The sequence below is a fragment of the Onychomys torridus genome, chromosome 22 (assembly GCF_903995425.1).
Source record: "Onychomys torridus chromosome 22, mOncTor1.1, whole genome shotgun sequence".
Classification (NCBI taxonomy): domain Eukaryota; kingdom Metazoa; phylum Chordata; class Mammalia; order Rodentia; family Cricetidae; genus Onychomys; species Onychomys torridus.
In genome coordinates, this window is record NC_050464.1 from 31,419,891 (window position 1) to 31,442,344 (window position 22,454).

Here is a 22,454-nt window from a genome sequence, read left to right on the forward strand (position 1 = left end):
GGGCTGCCTACCTTCAGGAACTCTAGGTTGATGTATGGGAGACCACAGGTACGCAGTTCCATCTCCAGTGGGCTGAGGGTGGTGAGCAACTGCAGGGGGATGATGGAGCCTAGGCCAGCACGCACAGCTGTCACGCACTCTGCATTCTGTAGCTCACGCAGCCGCAGGCTCCGGATGGCTGCTGCGTAGATATCCTTGTTCTCCCAACTGCTGGGTTGAAGATCACCAGTGAGGGCTCTTGGGCCCGAGGGCCACAACTACGCAGGCGGTTGAGCCCTGGCCTCGTGGCTCACCTCTCTCCTTCAGAGCTGCTGTTGCCTCAAGGTAGTGGTTTCTCAACCATCCTAACACTGTGACCCTTCAATACAGTCCCTCAGGCTGTGGTAACCTCCTAACCATAACATTATTTTCGTTGCTACTTCATAACTGTAATTCTGCTACTGTTATGAATCGTAATGTAAATATTTGATATGCAGGATATCTGATATGTGACCTGTGTGAAAGGGCTGCTTGACCTCCAAAGGGGTCATGACCCACAGGCTGAGAACCATCACCTTAAGGAAGTCCTTAAGCTAAAGTTCATCTTTTCTTCGTGCCTAGTATCCTACCTCCTCTCTTATGCCCTCCCCAGGAAACACCCACCTCTCAGTGGTGTGGTTGACCCCCTCCATGTCACACACTCACGCCACAGGGATGTGCCGACCATGGCTGCACAGCTCCACCTCCTCGCCAGTCATGGTCAGGTAGGTGAACCGGCAGCAGGGCTTGGGACCCTCAGGGCTCTCGGTGGCCAGGTGCTGGGAGGCGATCTCAGCGCACAAGGCCTCCAGCTCACTCTCGTCGTTGATCTGCAGGGCACAGGCAGGGTGAGGCTGACTACTGCTCTGCTGCCAGGTCCCCGGGCAGCGGGACCCTGTCCTCCAGCTGGCCAACAGTGGCCAGAGTTCCCACTAGTACAGGGTTGTGCCTGTAGCAGAGGGCAGGTTCATGGAACCCAAAGCCCAGGATGTCTAGAGGTATGCATCTGATCCTCGCTGCCCACTTCCAGAGACTGCTGCCACTGTTTAGCAGCTGGAGGCAAGATCTCGCTAAGCTGCCTACCTTGAAGTGTAGGCTAGACAGACCTTGAACTCATAATCCTCCCGACAGCCTCCCAAGTAACTAGGATTAAAGACCTGCTTTAGACACCTGGCCTAAGACTGATTTATCTATGTTTTTGGTGTGGTTTACTGTCTGGAACAGGGCCTCACTATGGCCTTGAATGTCCTGTGAAGATAGAGATGATCTTGAACTCTTGATTCTCTTGCTTCCACCTCCAAAGCACCGGGGTTCTGGCCTATGTTCCTGTGTATGGGTGTTTTGCGTGCACCTTTGTCTATACATGCATGCAGTGCCCAGAAAGAGCACACAGGCCAGAAGATGGCATCAGATCACGAGACTGGAGTTACTGATGGCTGTGAGCTGGGAAATGAATCCAGGGCCTCTGGAGGGGCAGCCAATGCCCTTACCCACTGAGCCATCTATTCAGCCCTGGACACTGCCTCTTAAAAATTACTTTTATTTATTTATGTGTGTTCATGGGGTGATAGAAGGGAGAACACATGTGTAGTTCTACAGTGAACATGTGGAGGTCAGAGGACAACCGGGAAGAGTCCATTCTCTCCATCCACCATCTGGATCCCAGGAATGGAACTCAAGTCTGAGCCATCCCAGGGGCCATGGGACTGACATTTATTTATTTGTGTTTTGGACAGAGTCTCATCATGTAGCCCTGAATGGCCTAGAACTTGCTATGCAGATCAAGCTCTGCTTGAATTCATAGAGACCTGCCAGCCTCTGAGTACTGGGAATAAAGGTGTGTGCCATCATGTCTGATGTGAGACTGATACTTGATGACATCATTTGAACTCCTTGATTCAGCCCTGCCTGAAGTCTAGCTTTTATATTTTTCCCCACAATTAAAATTTTTTAATGTGTATGGGTGTTTTGCCTATGTGTATCTGTACCATGTGCATACGGAGCCTACAGAAGTCAGAAGAGGGCGCTGGATCTCCTAAAGCTGAAGTTACAGATGGTTGTGAGCTGACACATGGTGCCAGGAATCAAACCTATGTCCTCTGAAAGAATAGCCAATGTTCTTAACCCCTGAGCCATCTCCCCAGCCCCTTTCCATGAATTTCAATAATTTTAAATACAGATTTATTTATTAGGGGGGGGCACTTGATGACAAGCACCTTTCCCTTTTAAGCTATCTTGCCAGCCAGTATATCCATGACTTCCCACGTTCCCCCAACTTACTGACAGGGTTTTTCTCTGTAGCCCTGGCTGTCCTGCAACTTACTCTGTAGACCATGCTGGCCTCAAATGGATGCACCTGTTCCTCTCTTCTAAGTGCTGGATTAAAGGCCTATGCTACCACTGTCTGGCATCCATGACTCTTGAGAGTGGACATTTTTGCTTTTGTAATGTTCTTTAGTTGGTTGGAGCTGGGCTTTCTGTCACTTGCAACCTGAGAGTTCTGACTTAGTTCTCTCTCAAGGAGATATACATACTGGGCTACAAGGGACATGACAAGAACTGACCCAAGGGAACCAGCCTACAGTTCAAGGCAGTGACAGTGGGGTTAGGGTCAGAGCCTATCATCCATCCTCAGCAGTATCACCAACAGAGTACTTAACCTGCGAGCATAGGTTCTGAAGATCAAGCAGAGATGATGGTCAGGCTTGGTGGCAAGTGCCCTTAGCTACTACGCCATCTCACAAGCCCGAGAGAGAATGCTTCTTCATCAGAGGCACCGGTATTTCTCTGTGGTCTGCCTAGCTTGTACAGCATCACTTGCCCTGGCCCCTTGCACTGGGGTGCCTTCTGGGAGCACTGCCTAGTAGCCACACTGTGCTGGATTGAATAAGAATGGCCCCCTTATATAGCCTGGGGGTGGTGGCACATGCCTTTAACCCAGCACTCAGGAAGCAGAGGCAGGTGGATCTCTGAGTTTGAGACCAGCCTGGTCTACAGAGTGAGTTCCAGGACAGCAGGGCTATATAGAGAAACCTTGCCTCAACAACCCCCCCACCACCACCAAAAAATGGTCCCCATAAGTTCACATATTTGAATGTTAGTCACCAGAGAGTGGTGCTATTTGAGAAGGATTAGGAGGTTTGGACTTGTTGGAGGAAGGGGAAGTTTTAGGGTTTCAAAAGCTCAGGTTAGGCCCAGTTCTGTCTCTCTGCCTGTGAATGAGGATGTAGCTCTTAGCTACCTCTCCAGCCTGTCCATATGCCTGTCTGAAACTATAGGCAAGGCCCCAGCTAAATGCTTTGTTTTGTGAGCTGCCTTGGTCATGGTGGCTGCGGTCTGCGTGTGACATAATCTCCTAAGGCCTGGTACTAGTAGGAGGTGTGGCTTCGCTGCAGTCACTTTGGGGGCGGGCTTGGAGGTTTCCTGTTGTTAGTTTTGGCTCTTTTGGGAGCCCGCCACCCAGCTCCCAAGTAAATCACACAGAGGCTTATTCTTACTTATGAATGCCCAGCCTTAGCTTAGCTTAGTTTCTTGCCAGCTTTCCTTAATTTAAATTATCCCATCTACCTTTGACCTCTGGGCTTTTCCCATTCTCTTACTGCTGTAAATCTTACTTTTTCCTCTGTGGCTTGCTGTGTAGCTAGCTGGGTGGCTGGCCCCTGGAGTTGTCCTCCTCGTCTGGCTGCTAGATCTTAGCTCTCTCCTCCTAGCTCTCTCCTTCTATACATCCTCTCTGCCTGCCAGCCCTGCCTAGCCTCTCTCCTGCCTTGCTATTGGCCATGCAGCTCTTTATTAGACCATCATGTGTTTACACAGGCACAGTAACACAGCTTCACAGAGTTAAATACAACATAAACAAAATTAACACACCTTAAAATAATCGACTACAGTTTCCTATGCTCAGGATACTACCCAATGTCTCAGTGGACTTCCTGTTGCCTGTAAGATGTAGGCCTCTCAGCTAGTCCTCCAGCACCATGCCTGCCTGCATGCTGCTTGATCCCTGTCATGATGATAATGGACTGAACCTCTGAAACTGTAAGCAAGCCATCTAAATTAAATGTTTTCCTTATAGGAGTTGCCATGGTCCTGGCGTCTCTTCACAGCAATGGAAACCCCGACTAAGACAGTGTCTCTTGACAAGGACAGAACAGTGGCTAAGACACACACACCCCAGCCCACAGTGGGGGTACTCCTTGGGCCTGTTAACTAAGACAGTGTCTCTTGACAAGGACAGGACAGTGGCTGAGACACACACACTCACCCCAGCCCACAGTGGGGGTACTCCTTGGGCCTGTCAGATAATTCTAGGCTTCCTGGATTTTGTTTGTTTGTTTTTGTTTTTCAAGTCAGGGTTTCTTTGTGAAGTCCTGGCTGTCCTGAAACTCACTCTGTAGACCAGGCTGGCCTCAAACTCAGAGATCCACCTGCCTCTGCCTCCCGAGTGCTGGGTTAAATCTTGTGTCACCACAGGCCAGTGGTCCTGTTTTTATACAGACTGACAGCCAGGGATTTGTCGCCCTCCACTGGAGGCTGAGGGAACAACAAACCACTTGCTCTTGAGGTGCCTCCCAGGCTGACAAGGTGGCAGAGGTAGAACCAGAGGAGCCTCAACTCTCAGTCAAGGTCCTATAGTGCACAGCCCTGGCAGGCCTCAGACACACACCTCATCCTGTGTCAAAAAAGGCAGGGAGCTGGAGGGAGAAGTAGCTGGAAACCCCTTCCCACTCTCTTAAGTCTTGACGGCGAGGAGAGCCTGGCTTCCCTGGCAGCTCTGCACCTTCCCCTGTCACCTCTCCCACTCTTCCCTTGGTGCTGGAAGACTGGAAGGAAGCCCTCAAAGTGCTGTGAACACAGGGAAGGCAACCTGGAGCTCCTGAGGAACAGCCTGCCTACGCAGGGACATGGTGGCTCTGTAGAACCAATGAGATGCCAGTGACTCCACAGGCCTATCTGCAGCCAAACACCGGTCATCTCCTGTAGGAAACTATGTCCTGACTACCATGTATTCCAAGAGGGCAAAGGGAGGCAAGAGTGCTATCTCCACAAGTCCCTGCTGTCCGCATGGGCCCCATGCTCACCTCTTGTCCCTTTTGGAGCTTAACATTGAAACCCAACCTGGTGTGCGCGCGCATGCACACATGCACACACACACACACACGCGCGCACACACGCACGCACGCACACACACACACATACACACACACACACACACACACACAAACACACACACACCCCTCATCTTTCAGCTGCCTGGACATTTCATTGTCTCCTTGATTACGGACATGGTAAACTGGCCCCATAGAGTGGCAGCAGCATCCATCTGCTTCTTTCCCTAGAAACTTGGGTCCTTATGGAGTGCTAGCCCAGATGACCCTGGGGCCCTGCTGTCCCCAAACAATGTGCCTTCACTCACACTCTCAAACTTCTTGACGTAATTGTAGGTGAGGATGTCTGCTTCCTGCAGGTCCTGGTCAGGGTCAAGGGGTTCACCAACCAGTGTCTTCCAGAAGGAGGGCAGCAGGTCCAGGGGGAGAGGCACATCTGCACGAATGGCAATCCCCAGCAGCTGGCCCAGGAAGTGCAGCAGCTGTTCCTCCCCGTAGGTGATGGGGCTTGGTGTCAGGATGTACTTGCCCTGCAAGATCGAGGTCAGGTCACCTCTGAGCATGTGTCCCATGCAGAAGGGAAGGTGCTGTGAGGAAATACCCAGTTCCCATGCTCAGTCAGCTGGGCCTCAGAGCTGCCCCATGGGCCAGGGGGGTCTGTGGAGAGGGTCCAGGACCACAAGGACACGTGCCCCTGCCTTACCTTGTTCTTGTTGACAGCAGAGCTGGGGCACAGCAGGAGCAGTGACAGTGAGGAACTCTGTAGCTCCTTACACACCTGCCACAGGAAGTGACGGAAGGAGCCACCTGCAGAGCAGACAGACCATCAGGTCTCAGCCCTGGCTGAGCTCCTTGGATAGCACTTCCTCCATACAACCATCTGCCAGGACTGCAAGGTCGACTCACTGCCAACCCCTACAGTGTGTGGAAAGAAGTCTTGCCTGTTTGAGCGTGGAGGCCTGAGGTTGAGTCTGCTGAGCTGCTGGCCCCAGCTCTCTACAAAGGTACCTGTGCCCAGGCTTCTTTGTGTCCTGTCACACAGGGGAAGAAATGGAAACTCATGTCTGAAGAGTGGCAGTCCCAGCGTGTCTTAACTGTGCCAATGTCCCCAGCCTCATGAAAGGTTGCTTTTGTCCATGCTGCCTCTCACCATCTCTCAGAGATGCCCTGGCTCAGTGAATACACATGAGGATGGCCAGATATGGCAGCTTTGTAGACAGCTGGGACCTCTTTGTCCCCTCCCACTTAGAATGCTCCTGCTGGCACCCAAGGGTCAGCAGGCTGCAGGTGGTTCAAGACATTGTAGGTTGGGTGTGGCCTTGGGGAGGCCCAGTCTGGGGCAGGTCAAGGCCTGAGAGGCAGGGGCCTGATTCAGGCTGGAACCTGTGGTCAGTAGGGTCTCAGCTTGGAGCTGCAGCTGCCTGGCCAGCTGTGGGGATGCTGGTGAGCTTTCTGGAGTTCAGATTCCCGTCTGTGTGATGGTAAGATGCTGGTCTTGCAGCAAGGTACGGAGCCTGCACCTGGCACTCAGGGACACAGCTGCACACTGAGGCAGGGGACTATCTAAAGGGTTCCCTGGCTGAGGCTGCTTGTGTGTCCATGGGTCGGAACAGAGGGAAATGGGGGGCAGAAGAGTTCTTCACTCACTTACAACAGGTCAAAGTTCCAAACATGATTGGCAGGGCCAAGGGACATCTCATCTGTTCTTCCTCATTGCCAATGAGTGACATGAAGCTGGGTACCACTTTAATGGAGGGACCCCAATGTCTATGTCGCATGGGCAACTTGAACTTTAGGCTCAAGCAGCTGCTTAGCTGTGCCTTTTGCTAGGAAAGGTGTGTGGGTGGGACTAGTGTGCTAGGAAGGGTAAGGTCTCCACGCCTGGAGAGACTGACCAAATTCCCAAAATAGTGCAGGTGCCCAGTTCCCATGTGATAGGAAAAGTCAATGGAGGCTAGTCTGACTTCCATAGCCCAGGGTGGTGAGGACATGACATTTACTTTTTTTTACTTTGTATTAGAATTGAGCCTAAGACCTCATAAAAGTGCTCTACAATTGAGCCACACCTCCAGTCTTCTCCACTCAATCCCCCTGCTCCCCAATCCTCTCCACTCCATCTCTTCACTCCATCTCTCCACCCCATCTCTCCACTCCATCTCTCTCTCACTCCATCTCTCCACTCCATCTCTCCACCCCATCTCTCCACCCCCCATCCTCTCTACTCCCGTCACTTTGAGCCTCCAGCCCCACTATATCCCTACCTGCCCACTCCTGGTTCCCGACATGCCCAGCTCTTTCCATCTGAGTCCTCACCACCTGCAACCCTCCTTTTCCCTACTTTTTATATTTGGAGAAAGGTTTCACTAAATTGTCCAGGTTGGCCTTGAACTCATTCTGTTCCCCTAAACTGGTCTTCAACTTGTGATGGTCCTGCCTTAGTCCCCCAAATGACTGGGGAGACAGGATTGTGCCACCAGACCCAGCTGTGGCATTTCTTTTTTCTTTCTTTTTTTTGGTTTTTCGAGACAGGGTTTCTCTGTGTAGCTTTGGAGCTTCTCCTGGATCTCACTCTGTAGCCCAGGCTGGCCTCGAACTCACAGAGATCTGCCTGGCTCTGCCTCCCGAGTGCTGGGATTACAGGCGTGCGCCACCAATGCCCGGCTTTATGGGCTATGGCATTTCTTTTGCCCAGAGCTCTCCTGGGATTTCAGTCCTCCCTATTTCCCCACCCCCCGACCCCTGTCTCTGCATTTGCACCCAGCCCAAGAGCCACTTACTGGTGCCATGAACCTCCTCCCCAGTGAAGCGGATGTTGAAGGCATATGTGGGATCACCACCACTGGCCAGCTTGACACAGAGCTGAGAAGATGGCACGGAGGCCAGCTGCCGGGCAGCCTGGCAGAAGTAGGAGTTTTCCGAGGCTTTGATTTCCCCTGGAAAAGGAAGGGAATAGATCATAAGCTCAGTGGCCAGGCCATGCCTGTTCACTAGGAGACTCAAGCGTGGTCAGCCCAAGCCAGCCTTTCTTCCCTCTGTGCATATGTGGTACTTTGGCAGCTAACCTAGAGGCTCTCAGAGGCTTTCCCCACAAATTCCCACCTGGCTCCTCCCTTGAGTCCTTCTTGTCTGGGCTCCACCAACCCTGTCCTTAACTATAGAACCAGGGCATGTTCCCACTGAGAACGACTTCTGCACTCTGTGTGGCCCTCCTGGAGCATCAGGACCTAGTACACAGACAGAGGCAGCCCGGTGAGCAAGGGCTGGGACAGCCCTGCCACGCCCTTCCTGGGGGCTTCAGGGCCAGCTTGTCTAGGGACTGCAGCCTGCCCTACCTCCCACAATTTCCAGTGGGTCCAAGGTAATCTCGGGTGCTGCATGGTCAGCTGTCCTCTGCACAGTGGCATTTAGAACCCGATTCATCACAGTCACCTTTGTGTCGTAGAAGATCAGTCCTGAAGAGAGAAATGTGGGAGAGAGGTGGGATATAGTTGCTTCTCCTCATTCCCAGCCTCCCCTGCAACCCAGGGGGGGCCATGTTCACCCCTCCACCCTCTGGAAGGTCTTCTAGTTAGGCCCTAGGTGTCTGTCACAGAAACACAAACAGGTAGGAGATAGACACACGTGTAAAATACCATCTATTTTATGTGTGTGGTACAGGAACACACATGTGCCTACGGGGAGGGCAGAGGTCAACATCAGGCATCTTTACTGGTGCTCATTTTATGTTTTGATGTGTGTGTGTGTGTGTGTGTGTGTGTGTGTGTGTGTGTGTGTGTGTGTAAACATGCAGAAAGGCCAGAGGAGGATGCTGGTGTCCCCGTCACCATCTGTCTTATCCCTTTGAGATGGTCCTTCACTGAACCTGGTGTTCACTGATTCAGCTAGGCTCCCTGGCCAGTGAGCCCCCTGAACCCACCTGTCTCTACCCCACCCCATCCATATGATGTGCTGTGCATAAACCAAGGACGGGACAGACATGCACTAACTAGTTCCTGAGGGCCTTGGGCAGATGGCACCAACCTTATTTCTGAATGCTTTCAACTTTTACAGTTTTCTTTTTTCAGAGATCAGGCTACTTTTGATTAGCTTCTCTTAGGGAACCTGCTGCTTGAGAGAGGCCTGCCTGCCAGCAGTGAGGGGTGGGCCTTCCTGCTTGCCAGCACTAAGGGAGACCCAGTACTGACCTTTTGCTTCCTTCAGCAGGGCAGCAATGCTGTGTGTGTACATGGGTGTCTGACGCAGCTCCACCAGGGGCAAGAAGAAGGTCTCCAGTGTGGTGTTCAGAGACTGGAGCAGTGCGAAGCGTAGGCGCAAGCTCTCGATAGGCACATCTGTAGAGGGGAAGGTGGTCAGGTTGAGTGCCAGCCACGCCAGACAGTGTCTGCTCCTAGGAAGACAACTGGAGTGGGGTCAGGGACCCCCTCCATGGGGTTTATCCTGGGAGCCTGGAAGAGCTGTGAGTGAGGGGCTCCCCAGGAACACAAGCCAGTACCAAGCAAATACAGGGGCAAGGCCCTGGGAATGTAAACTTTACCCCTATTCTTCCTTCGGGCCATGCCAGGGTTGCATATGGTCTTAGAGTTTTTGTGGAGAAAGAATACAGGACCTTATGTATACCAGGCAATCATTCCGCTCCTGAGTTACACTCTCGGCCCTCCATGTTTCTGTTTTATAATTTATTAACTTATTTATTTTACACCCTGACCAGTTTCCCTCCCTCCTCTCCTTCCACTCCTTCTTCCCACTTCTATTCTCTCCCCGCTCCACTCCTCCTCTATTTTTGCTCAGAAAGGCTCTGCCAGGGTGATGCCCGGCTGCAGTGGTGACTCACTAGTGCTCTGTCACTGTTCATTCTGTAGTTTTAAGGAAAATGCACTGCCCTCCCTGATGGACAGTCCCTCTACTGCAGGTCAGCAGAATCTGACCCTCTCACCTCACAGCAGCCTGACCTCAGCATGGTGGCAGGGACCTCTGTCTACTCTGAGCTCCTTACCCCACCTGGGCTTTAACGAGCATTAAACAGTTAAAATGGTTTACTTTGGCCAGCGTAAGAGCTCCCTCTTCTCTTTCAGTTTGATGCACATGGGGAGCCCTAAGTATTTCTGCAGCATGGGGGAGTAACCCTAGAGGCCACATACTGGAGAGACAGGCCATCCTGGGGTCTGTGGCATCAGCTGGGTCAAGATACACCTCGTGAGGGTGGAGCCGTGCTGGTGTGATAGCAAGATGACGACACAGTCTGTTGATGTACTGCACGAGAGCCACATCCATCTCCAGTGTCCACTTCCTGGAGGCCTTCTGTGCATGTCGGACATCGATGCAGGCACACCTGGGGCAGGACAGGGGAGGCACCAGGTAAGGCACTGTCTACAGCCACATCTAAACCCCGTCTTTCAGGGATTTCGGGGAGGATCAGGTTGTTCCTCATGAGGGAAAGCTCTTTCAAAGTATGTGATCAGGAGTGTGGGCACAGGGTAGCCTTGTGGGAAGTCTGGGAACCCACATGCACAAGTGCTTCCCTCTGAGGCTGAGGTATGGGGTCCTCGGGAGACATGGGGACCACTCAGTGACCTGGGGTAAAAGCATACCCACTTCTGAGCCTGGGTTTACTTTTCCATAACATGAGCTCAGAATGGCATTGGTGTCTATGTGTCACAGGAATTCAATGAGAGTTTGACTGTAAAGCACACAGCATGGTGCCTACTTCATCCATGTGGACTGGTTGGTGGTCAGCTATTTCTGGTACCAACATAGTTCCCCTCAACTAGGTGACCCCATTCCAGCATTGACCTGCAGAGGTTAGGACAGACCAAGGTGTGCTCAAAAGGCTTTACTGCAAGACTGTTTTGCTGCAGTGACACTGGATACAGCCTGCATGTCATCCCTGGGAACTGCTGTCTCAACTGTGCTGTTCCTAGCAATGGAACTCTGGACAACCACGGGAATGACTACATGGGACCCCATAACATCAACTGTGTGAAAAACTGGAAAACTCAAGACTGCGGGCAATGTCTTTAACAGGGCTGAAGACACCAACCTCTAAACCACATGGGGAGAGATGGTTCCTGACTGTTATAAGCTGCTAACCTGGACAGAACCACAAGGTGTCTCCTGTCCATGTCTATAATCATCAGAACAGCTATATGGTCAGTGTGCACATCCCTCTCACACAAACACAGAGCTGTCAGCTTGGCAAAGGCTGGGCTGCCTAGCAGCCAAGGGTCATGTGCTAGGCGAGCCACAGCATCTCAGGAAGGGACAGGACGGTGCATTGTTCTCTTCACACTAGAAGCCAATTCAGCCCCACATAGGGGCTCAGACAGCCAAGTTCCTTCTCACTGGAGAGTTCTTGCCCAGCCCCTACTTGGTGGGCTGAGCTGGCATTAGCTGTGGCTGTCCTTAGACCAGTTGGTGAAGAAAGGGGAGGCCCTTCCACTGTCACACACAAGGAATATTCACTAGAGATTTCACTGATGGTCCCGTTAGTCCCCTCCCACCTAGAGTACAGCTCTTAGTCCCCAAAGTCCCTCTAACCTAATTAATGTCTACAGAGTAAGCAGATTCCCTAATCAGGGTAGAGTGTAAACACAATCCCCCAGGACCACATGATGGGGTTGGGTTTCCCACATTTGGTGAAATTACAGGGGTCAGCATGTTCAGAAAGCAATGGATAAGCTGCAACCTGGAAAAAGCACTCTGATCATGGGATTGCCTCTGCCAAGTAAGTCTCTGAAATATGACAGCAACGTCTTTGTGGCTCAGCATCCCCAACTCTGGACAAGGCTGAGGGACCTGTGTGTGGTTTAAAGTGGGGAGTTCCTCAGTTCTGAAGACTCCCTGCTTGCTAGGGATTCACCTGTGGACAGGAGGGAGCCCTGCCTTGCAGGGTCCATGGGATCTGTTCAAGTCCTGCCTTCCTACTACCTTCACAGGAAGGAGACCCAAGGCAATCTGAGAAAGACTTTAGAATAAGCAGTGTCCTTGTCATGGACTAATATGTGTGCCCCAAATGCACTGTGATAATACTTGGAGAGATAATTAAGGTAATTACAGAGTTAAAGCTAAAGGAAACCATGCAAGTGGACCCCAATCCAACAGGCCTGATATCTTTTTAGAGAAAGAGTAGAGCCGGGCATAGTGGTGCACGCCTTTATTTCCAGCACATAGGAGGCAGAGGCAGATGGATTTCTGTGCTTTTAAGGCTAGCCTGGTTTATGTTGGGAGCTCGAGGACAGCCAGGGCTACATAGTAAGACACTGTCTAAAAACGAAAGGAAGAAAGGAAGGAAGGAAGGATGGATGGGAAGGAGGGAGAGAGGGAGGGAGGGAGGAAAGAAGGAAGGAAAAAGCAAGCAAGCAGAGATTAGGCCATGCAAGGACAGGGACAGGCTGAATGAGATGACATAAGCAGGGTACCACGTGCTGGTCCCTGGGAGGCCCCAGTAGCCTCCAGAACTGCATGGAGAAGTGTCTGCTATTTAAGCCATGTATGTAATGGCACCAAAAGTCAAGATTTGAAAAAAAAAAGAAAGAGAAAAATCACTTGACAATCATGTAAACTGATGGAGCAGCTTCACAGGCCATAGCCTCACAGACAGACAGAGCAGACGCTCAGCAGGACGACAGCTGAGACATCTGCCTGCCAAAACAGTTCTATCCTGGACTCAACCAAGAGCGAGGGCAGTTTCTCACCTCTCGAAGTGAAGGTCATAGCCACAGGATAAGATCGCCCTCCAGACGCTGCGGATGTCTTGCTTGGCTCGGTCGATGACGAATTTATGAAATCCTTCTAGAGTCAGGTACTTCTCCTCAGGAACTGATGGTACAGCACATGCATGCAGTCAGAGGCGGGAACAAGTGTGCATTTGGGGGCGGGAAGCCTGCACACTGCGGCCTCCTCTGCCTAGCTCCCCTCACTATGCCCCCAGTGTTCATCACAGTGTGACCCAGCCTCCACACACCCAGCCTCCCACCCAGGCTGGGCCATGGCTTTCCATCCCTTATTTCTCCAAGTTTTAGAAACACAAGGTTGACCCAGCAGGTCCTACACAGGGAACAGCTTTCTGTGTGCTTAAGACACCAGGAGGCTGGTTCACTGGTTTAGGCAAGTGCCTTCTAGGAACCTCAAGCAAATCCCCACCCCTTTGCTTTTCAGTTGTAACTATCCATTCTTCTTTTTCCCTCCCTTAAGCTGACGGCCACAATACCGGCAGTCGGGGTACTTCCCACCGTTTGCAGAAACACTTCCCATCTCTACTGCAACTCAAATGAGCTGGGAGCATAAAGGGCCGGGTCATCCCGAGGGTGGAGGGGTCCAGGCAGGCCTTGGCCAAGAAGCTTGTCCTGGAGTGGGCTGCCATCCCGAGACTGGAAGCGGGCTCTCCAGCCACTAATGGTACCTTCTTGCTTTTTGGTGGGTGACTTCTCTGGATCCTTTTCATCTGGTTTGCTCTTCTCAGGTGACTTTGCCTTCACGGTCGGCTTCTTCTCACTTAATGCAGTCCTGCTACAGACCAAAGCACTGCAGTTAGGATATACATGTCCACATCACCTCCCAACAGGCAACACAGAACCTCACACACCCCAACTATGGCACAGGGGTCACCTAGAGCTGAGTGGAAGGCTTTGTTCTGAGCATACTACAAAGACAAACCAATGCTTTAAGAAGTGAGAACTCCTGAAACTCTTTTCAAACATTTTCTATATATTCAGAGTGACATTGCTCAATAATGTAACCAGTAGCAAGATTATGTAACAAGTACCTAGGATTAAATTAAGTGAAACTGAGTACTTCACAAGCTCAGGTTCTCAGCTGCACTCACATTTTCAATGCTCCCGAGAGACCACAGGGCAGCGGTACCGAGCAGCACATGGACAGCACCGAGTGCTGTCAACACTGGAGGGTCTGCAGGGCAGGGCCATCTGCACACAGTGGTTAGTGAAAGGGTGTAGGATATCTCTGATCACTCACACGACTCTTCTAGACACACTTGCAGTGCAAGGGCTATCAGGGCAGCGAGGATTTGAGTCATAAACTAAAGCTAGCCATGACAGGAAGTGCCGGCGACTCCTGGGCTGATGGAGGAGGATCACTAGTCTGAGCTTAGCTGAGGTTGCATAGTAAGACCCTGTTTTCGTTTGTTTTGTGAGACAGGGTCTCACAGGGTCTAAGTTGGAACACACTATGTAGCCAAGGCTGACCTTGAATCCTTGATCCTGTCTCCATTCCCAAAAGTTCAACCCCTGCCCTCACCAGTCCTAAGAAAGTTATATTAGCAGGCAGTGGTGGTGCATGCCTTTAATGCATTTAATGCATTTGGTGCTCACACTGCGCACAGTAACCCCATCTGCATAGGAACAGATTCACTAGTGTAGCCATAGACAGTTCTGGAAGGCTTCTAACACAATACAACTCTGAGGTAAGTTATCATTCATTCATTCATTCATTCATTCATTCATTTATGCAGCACTGGCAAGTGAACCCAGAGCCTCATGCATACAAGGCAAATGTTCTACCACTAAGTTGCATTCCCAGCCTTATTTATTTATTTATTTATTTATTTATTTGTTTGTTTATTCATTCATTCATTCATTCATTCATTTATTTATTTGAGACAGGGTTTCATTATGTAGCCTTGGCTGGCCTGGGACTTGCTATGTGTAACAGGTTAGCCTCAAACTCACAGAGATCCTATTGCCTCAGTTTACCAAGTACTGGGATTAAAAGTGTGCACCACCATGCCTGGCTATCCCCAGTCCTCTTGGCTTTTTGTTTTGAGCAGGCAATTTAGGAGCTCATTCTCTGGCCAGGTAGGCCTTGAATTTGTGATCTTTTTGCCTCAGCCTCTTCTGAATTTCATGCCAGTTAAGAAACTGATACGTACAGGTGGCATACGCCTTTAATCCCAGCATTCAGGAGGCAAATCTCTGATAGTTTGAGGTCAGCCTGCTCTACAGAGTGAGTTCCAGGACAGCCAGAGCTGTTACACAGAGAAACCCTGTCTTGAAAAATAAAAATTAAAAAAAAGAAAGAAAGACAAAGAAAATGATATATGCATATAAATTAAAGGACCTGGGGCCCCGCACATGTTGAATGCACATTCTGCTACTGAGCTATGGCCCCAGCCCCAATCAGTCTTTCCCTCCATGCATTAAAAAGCTTTCTGAAACAACTGCTTTATGTGTATGGATAAAGTATGACTTATTTGAAAGTATACACCTGTGATGTTTCCTCAGTGCACACTGTCTGCCTGCCAGTCCACATGGTCCAGGATTTACTACCTTCACAGGCGAGGTGGAATGGTAACTTGCAGTGGACAAGGCTGAGTACTAAAGACCTCAGCAGCAGAGCAGAAGACAGCTGGCGTGCCTGGCTGCCCCAGGGGTGCCGCAGTCTCTCAGACACCTGCTGGAAGGCCACACCACAGCCACCCTCTTCCCGAGCTCCTTGGGCGTGCACCTGAGACTGCTGAGCACAGCTTTGTCCTTGGCAGGCGGCTTGGTGACGGGCCGCTTGGTGCTCACCACCTTCACGGGGTGCTGCTCCTTCCCGGCTTTGCTGTACTTGCTCTTGTCCAGCTTCGGCTTGGGCACGCCATATTTCCTCAGGATCTGTGGAGCATACAAGTGGAGGAATCTCAGGCCAGCCTAGAAGAGGAGCCAGGCTCAGCACAGAGACTATGTGGAGGGTGGTTACCTGTGTGAGCTGGTCCTCCAGCACCTTCTTTGGAGGCCGGACGTTGGTGAAGAAGAGGTGTAGGAGGTTGCCTGGGCTCTGGGAGTTGATCTGCTCTTTGCTAAGATAGATGTCAGAGACCCTGATGGGTTTCGCTGGTGTTAGGCTCAGCGTCTGCTCTGAGTGGGCGCAGCTTTTAAATATTTCTGTCAGGACCTCTCTGGCCCCAGGCACCAATTTCTCACCTGTTACAAAATAGGACAAGACTAAATAATATTCATAAACATATTATGCCAGGACACACCCTGAAAGCATCTTTTCTAGTAACTGTGTTCTGTTTTCAAAGACAAGGTCTCATGAAGGTGAGGCTGGTCTTCAATTTCTAATCCTCTTACCTGGCTAGCAACCACTTGTTTAAATATTAATTAATGAATATGTGTGTGCATAATGAAGGTGTGTGTACCACATCGTAAGTGCTGAGTTGAGGACAACTTTGTAAAGGCAGTTTCCTCTCTTCAACATTATATGGGTTCAGGTTGGACTCAGGTAGCCAGGTTTTCACAGCAAATTCCTTCCCTCACTGAGCCACCTGCCCACAACTGCACATTTTTGTAGGTAGATGATAGAGTAAGTTAGGTGGAAATAGGTAGCTGGGTCCTTATCCTCAGGCACTCACCTTAGTTACAGACCCAGACTTCCTTGCAGTGAGATGCAGCCCTCTGAGCATGTCCTCTGGGCCAGGCAGCAATAGCTCCTAATCAGCTGCTGTGCTCTCAGGCCTATTTGCCCTAATGCATTAGCTAATCTTTAGTCTTTTTTTCTTATTTTTTAAAGGTGTGCACCACCATTCAGCCTGACTCTATTTTCAGATTGATTTATTTTTATTTTATGTGCATGACTGTTTTGCCTACATTTAAGTATGTGCACCTCATGAATGTCAGAGGCGGCACTAGATCCCCTGGAACTGGAGTCATGCATGGTTATGAGCTGCCATGTAAGTGCTGGGAACCAAACCTAGATCCTCTGCAAGAGCAATAAGTGCTCTTAACCACTGGGCATCTCTCCAGGACCAGCTTATTTTAATTTAAACAGTACAAATGTACCAGACAATCAAAAGCAGTAAAAGAACACCTAGGCAGTCAAGGCTTGCTGCATGACAGAGTAGGAAAATCAGTCATTGTGCTATGAGAGAACATGCGAAACTGGCAGAGTGGCCAGGGAGAAAAGCAGGGTCTCTAAGGCTGGGCATGGTGCCACACACCTGGAATCTATCACCACTCGGGAGGTTGAAGCAGGAGAACCAGGAATTCAAGATCAGTGTTGGCTACATGGTGAGTCTGAAGCCAGCCTGGACTACATGAGACCACTGTGTGTGTTGGGGGGGGGGGCAGGGGGATGGGGATGAAGGGGCATCAAAATGAGGCTCCAATCTGCATTATCAAAGCCTGTAATAGAGTCAGGAGCTAAAAGTGCATTCTGGATTCAAAGTGGGGGAGACTAGGAAGCAATAACAATGGGAAGCCCTTGGACACCCTGTAAATAATCCTCTGCTGTTCATCTGCGGAAGTGAGGGGCAAAATATACTCTCAAAAGAACAGTACAGGACCTTGGGGGCAGCCAGGCAGCTGCTCAGGCACAAAATTTAAGGCACCTCTCTCCAAACCTTATGACTAACAAAATATTACCATATCAACAGTGCTGTTTTATATTTGCTGGGTGGGATGAAGAACCACTAGCTTTTTATTCATTCACTTTTTAAAAAGATTTATTTATTTATTATGTACACAGAAGAGGGCGCCAGATCACATTACAGATGGCTGTGAGCTACCATGTGGGTGCTGGGAACTGAACTCAGGACCTCTGGAAGGATAGTCAGTGCTCCTAACCTCTGAGCCACCTCTCCAGCCCTCATCCATTTATTTTTGAGTGTGTGCATAGGTGTGTTTTGACCAACATAAATGTGTGAGTCAAAAGACAACAACTTGTGGACACTGGTTCTCACCTTATACTGTGTGGGGACTGGGGGACCACACACAGATCATCAGTTTTGATGGCAGGGACATTTATCCACTGAGCCATCTTGGCAGTCCTCCACTCTGCCTTTGTTTTTGAGATGGGGTCTTATAGGATGCTATTGAACTCTTGAGTTCTGGCGACCCTCCTGCCCTAGCCTCCCAAATGCTGGGACTGCAAGATGCTGAACTGTTTTTTCCTTGTCAGATTTTTTTTTTTTTTTTTTTAAAGATTTCACTATTTTATGTGTATGAATGTTTTGCCTGAATGTATGTATGTGTAACACATGTGTGCCTGGTGCATACAGAGGTCAAAAGAGGGCATTAGACCCATTGGAACTTGAGTTACAGACTGTTGTGAACCACCATGTGGGTGCTGGGAACTGAACCCAGGTCCTCTAGAAGAGCAGCAGTACTTTTAAGCACTGACACAATGCTCCAGCCCCTGGCTAGTTGTAAAAGTGAGACATGAACCCTGTAAACACAAGCAGTCCTGTCTGTGGCTACATAGGACAGAGTACCGTGATACACTGTGACAAGGAAGCCCACAACGGGCTTAGAGCAGGAGGGCCCTGGGTAGCTATCTGGGACATGGCTTGTGGCTGCCCAGCTACCCTCAACACAAAGCCCTGTGCACTGGGCTGAATTCAAGTGTTCCTTCCATTCTACAGAGACGCACATACTTGGCCACTGTCAGCTAGCAGAGAGCTCAAAAATTTCTGTACACTTAAACTGCTCACCAAAGGAGTAAGTAAAAATTAAATTAAAAAAGCGCATAGCTCACACCTGTAATCCTAGCACTTGAAGGGTGGAGGCAGGAAGAACAAGGAATTCAAGGCCAGTCTGAGCTACATTGGGAATTCAAGGCTAACCTGGATTATATGAGACTCTATTTCAAAACCCAAAATCTGGCCAAGAGTGCTCAGTGGGTCAGGGTGCTTGCCTCCAAGCTTGATGACCTGAGTTTGATCCCTGGGACCCACTTGGTGGAAGGAGAAGAGGAACCCCTACAGCTGTCCTCTGACCTCTACGTGGGTACCATGATGGGCATGAACACACACACAAATAAATACACAGAATTAAAAATTAAAACTACAAACACTACGCACACACACCCTACAGCCCACCTTTAATGGACTTGTCGTTGAAGTAGTCTTCTAGCCCTGGGCTCCCCTGAGTGTCAAACAGACTCTGGTTCACCACAGACACTGTCAGAATCTCCTCTGTAGACATTTCCATCAACTCATCCTCACCGTCCAGACTTGACAAGCCAATCAAATCGTTATTGTTAAATAAACTTGCTCGGATTTTCTCAATTTTGGCTCGGGACCTTATCTGTATGAACAAAGAAAAAGGTTGGGCTCTGGATGGATCTGCCCTGGCGGAGCACGGGCACTGCTGGCCTGCCTTCTTGAGAAGCTCCCTCCCAATGCCAATGTGGCCATTACACAACAGCTCACTTGGGAAGTTCTGGAGCCTAAAGACTGGCCAGTCCCCAGGAAGACAGCACAGTCAGGAGAGCAAACTGATGGAAGCTCTCTTATCCTTGGGCTTTCTGTAGCCAAAGGAGAGGGCACTTCCTCTTACAGTGGTGCTGGGTCACGTGCCCAGGGCTTCATGCACACTAAGCAAGTGTTGTATCCCAGTGCTGGATTTTACCTTGGAGTCTAACTCTTGCAAAAGTGCAGGAAGTCATTAGATGCCTCATTTTTAAACAAGGTGGCCCAAGAAACATGTGGCATTTGCAGTGGCTCTCACCTGGTCACACACAGCACCTGCACTCAGCGTGCCTGGAGCTCAGTGTATGTGATTCTCACATTGCCATCACAGTGCCTCTCAAAACACTGCCATGGTCCTCCAGTGTACCTGCCGGAGACCCTCACCCCACTCACATCAATGAACTGCCTATGCTTAATAACACCAGACTGGAAGTCCCTCTTAGAGTTGACCTCAAGAAAAGCAGCTGCTGAGAGTTGCCCAGGAGCTCCCCAGAACCCCATGTTGCCTATTAGTTAACTCCTTGGAAGCAGCTTGGAGAAGCCATGTTGGCCAGATCAAGGCTGAGAGGCTTTCAAGGCTGAGAGCTATTACCTCCACCACTGCAAAGCCTTTGATAGGGCGCGCTGTGAGGGGCTGGGTATCCAGGGAAGTGACCGTGTACATGGAGCCCACGTCTGAAACAGATGCTGTCTCTGCATTGTCCAGAGGTTCCCCTAGGCTGCCCAGGCTGCCCAGGCTGCCAGTGCTGCACAAGGAGATGTCCAGGCTCTCCTGGCTGGACACCACATGGGGTTCCAACAGGACAGGAGGAACAGGCAGCTCCAGGCCTGAGGGCAGAGGGTCTACTGAGAGGTCACTAGCAGTCTGTGAAACACCCTGGGAGCTACAGACTGAGGCCTGGCTGGTAGAAGCTGAGGCGCTGATGCTCATGGCGGGGGCCAGGCTGCTGGACGTGCTCCCCTCCAAGCTGTCCACACTGGGGAACCCCAGCAACTTCTCAGATTCAACCTTGCTGTCGCCACCCTCAGCCTTGTCTTTTGGCTTCTTGGGGTCTTCCTCCTGCAGTGGGATGTAGATCTCATCTTTGAAGACACCGCCATGGGCATTGCAGGCCTTGCGGATAGCACCTCTGACAACAGCTTCATCCAGGTGTGTGGGAATGCCCGAGATCACTAGCAGGCGACTGTGGGCAGTGGGGCCCACCAGGGCCTGGCAGGCATCGGCGATTGCATCACTTGTTACACCCAGGCCCTGTGGATCCTTTCTGGTAAGGTGCCGGAGAATGATGAGCAAGGTGAGGGCACGGTGGAACCACAGCATGTCCTCGGGCTTGCTCCCCCCGATGCTGAGCACGGTGGAGTCCGCATCTGCTGCACGGGAGGACTGGCGCTTGCTGGAGGAGGAGGCCTTCTCCCGCTTCATCTTGACTTTCTTCCTCTTGGACAGGAGGCTAGGGCTCTGTGGTGTCTGTCCCGGGGAGGAAGAGGAGGAAGAGGATGAGTCGCTGAGGTTCGGGGTGGTCGTTGAGGTCACCCCACTAGCTGTGACACTGATATTGGTAGGCAGGGTTACTTCAGCAACTGCCAGGCAGCCTTCCATGAGAGCATGGAAGTAGGTTGAAAACCTGCCCTGGTCGCCCACGGCTACTGCGCCAGAGCCACCACAGGCACTGCCCGAGACCCAGCTCTGGGTCTCCTCATCGTACAGCTTATGCAGCTCTGACTGTAAGGCCATCAGCATGGCCAGGCAGGGGTTAAGCTGGAGGGCGATAGAGGAGGACAGGCCAGCCGGGTGTTTCCGTTGCTCCAGGGTGTGTACTGTCCGCAAGAGCTCAGCCAAGAGGTGGAAGACCAACTCCTTCACACAGGCTGCCATGTCTGTGGTCCACAGGAAGTTTCCTGAGACAGAGAGAAAACAGAGTAACCGTGTCACTGCCCATCACTTCCCAGGAACAGCTCTGAGCACTGTGATGGAGCTTAGAGATGGAGAGACCAGTGCACACTGGCAGGCTGGCCAAGGCCTTTAGCCCATGCCTTCGACAGCACGCTGCCTGCTTCTAGATCTCAGGCCAGACATCTCTGCAAAGGACTAGTCAGGAGCCATTAGGATGCTTCCCAAGATACAGCATGCCTGCCACTGGGGATGAATAACTCCAAACACACACTGAACAATGATTTAAAATTGGCCTAATTTAGTCAACAAGAAAGCCTTACTCTGGGCTAGGGTATAGCTCAGGGGATGAGTGTTTGCCCAGCATACTCAACGCAGGAAAGGGGAGAAGAAAGCAAAAAGAGAGGACAGAGTAGGAGAGGAGAGAAAGGAAAAAAGGAGGGAGGAAGAGACTAGAGGGAAGGAAGAGAAGGGAAGAGAAAGGAGGAAGGAAGAAGGGATAATGTTTTTTTTAAAGATTGGTTTTCATTTTTTAAAAGTAAGATTTATTAATTTCTAATTTATGTGTATGTGTATGTGTGTCCCTGTATAATTTTATGTGTAGCACATGTGTGCAGGTGCCCATGATGTCAGAAGGCATCAGATCTGGAACTGGAATTACATGTGGTTGTGAGCCATCTGATGTGGGTGGTGGGAACTGAACCCAGGTCCTTGGAAAGAGCAGTAAGAGTTCTTAACCATAGAGCCATCTCTCCAGCTCACAGTTTTGCGTCTGTGTGCCTATCTGACATGTGTGTGCAGGTACCCACAAAAGCCAGGAGATGATTTCAGACCCCGGAGCTGGAGTTATAGGCAGTTGTACACTACTATGCACGGTGGCTGGGAACTGAACCCAGGTCCTCTGGAAGAGCAGCACCTCAGGCATCTGTGTTTAACATAGTAGCCTTTGCAGCGTCACAACAGTCTTTATTTTCCTTGTACTTCTCTTATACTTACATTTTACAGTTATGGCAAGGTACACTAAAAAACTCCTTGAAAATGAAGTTTAGAAAAACAAAGAGGGGGCTGGAGACATAGCTCAGCAGTTAAGGGCACTGGCTGTTCTTCCAAAGTTCCTGAGTTCAATTCCCAGCAACCACATGGTGGCTCACAACCATCTAAAATGAGATCTGGCGCCCTCTTCTGGCAGGCAGAACACTGTATACAGAATAAATAAATAAATCTTAAAAAAAGAAAAAAGAAAAACAAAGAT

The 22,454-nt window shown here is 50.5% G+C and overlaps 1 protein-coding gene and 1 non-coding gene across 9 annotated transcripts in view; both read right to left on the bottom strand.

Moving 5' to 3' along the window:
- The window catches only part of Hectd4 (HECT domain E3 ubiquitin protein ligase 4), a 177,548-nt gene that overhangs the window by 3,432 nt on the left and 151,662 nt on the right, over positions 1-22,454 (bottom strand). For 7 of the 8 annotated variants that reach the window (XM_036171561.1, XM_036171562.1, XM_036171557.1 and 4 more), the window contains 14 exons: positions 19,904-21,210; positions 18,940-19,147; positions 15,822-16,045; positions 15,585-15,736; positions 13,525-13,631; positions 12,818-12,941; positions 10,265-10,455; positions 9,311-9,457; positions 8,459-8,578; positions 7,904-8,059; positions 5,830-5,933; positions 5,435-5,656; positions 685-848; positions 12-207 (listed from right to left, as the gene is read on the bottom strand). In XM_036171561.1, the coding sequence (XP_036027454.1) occupies positions 12-207; positions 685-848; positions 5,435-5,656; positions 5,830-5,933; positions 7,904-8,059; positions 8,459-8,578; positions 9,311-9,457; positions 10,265-10,455; positions 12,818-12,941; positions 13,525-13,631; positions 15,585-15,736; positions 15,822-16,045; positions 18,940-19,147; positions 19,904-21,210 (3,422 nt within the window). The remainder of the gene's footprint in view (positions 1-11; positions 208-684; positions 849-5,434; positions 5,657-5,829; positions 5,934-7,903; positions 8,060-8,458; positions 8,579-9,310; positions 9,458-10,264; positions 10,456-12,817; positions 12,942-13,524; positions 13,632-15,584; positions 15,737-15,821; positions 16,046-18,939; positions 19,148-19,903; positions 21,211-22,454) is intronic. The other variant, XM_036171556.1, reaches the window with a different exon arrangement.
- On the bottom strand, positions 11,697-11,855 carry LOC118572818. The gene has a single exon (XR_004943521.1). It is a non-coding gene; the product is annotated as a U1 spliceosomal RNA (small nuclear RNA).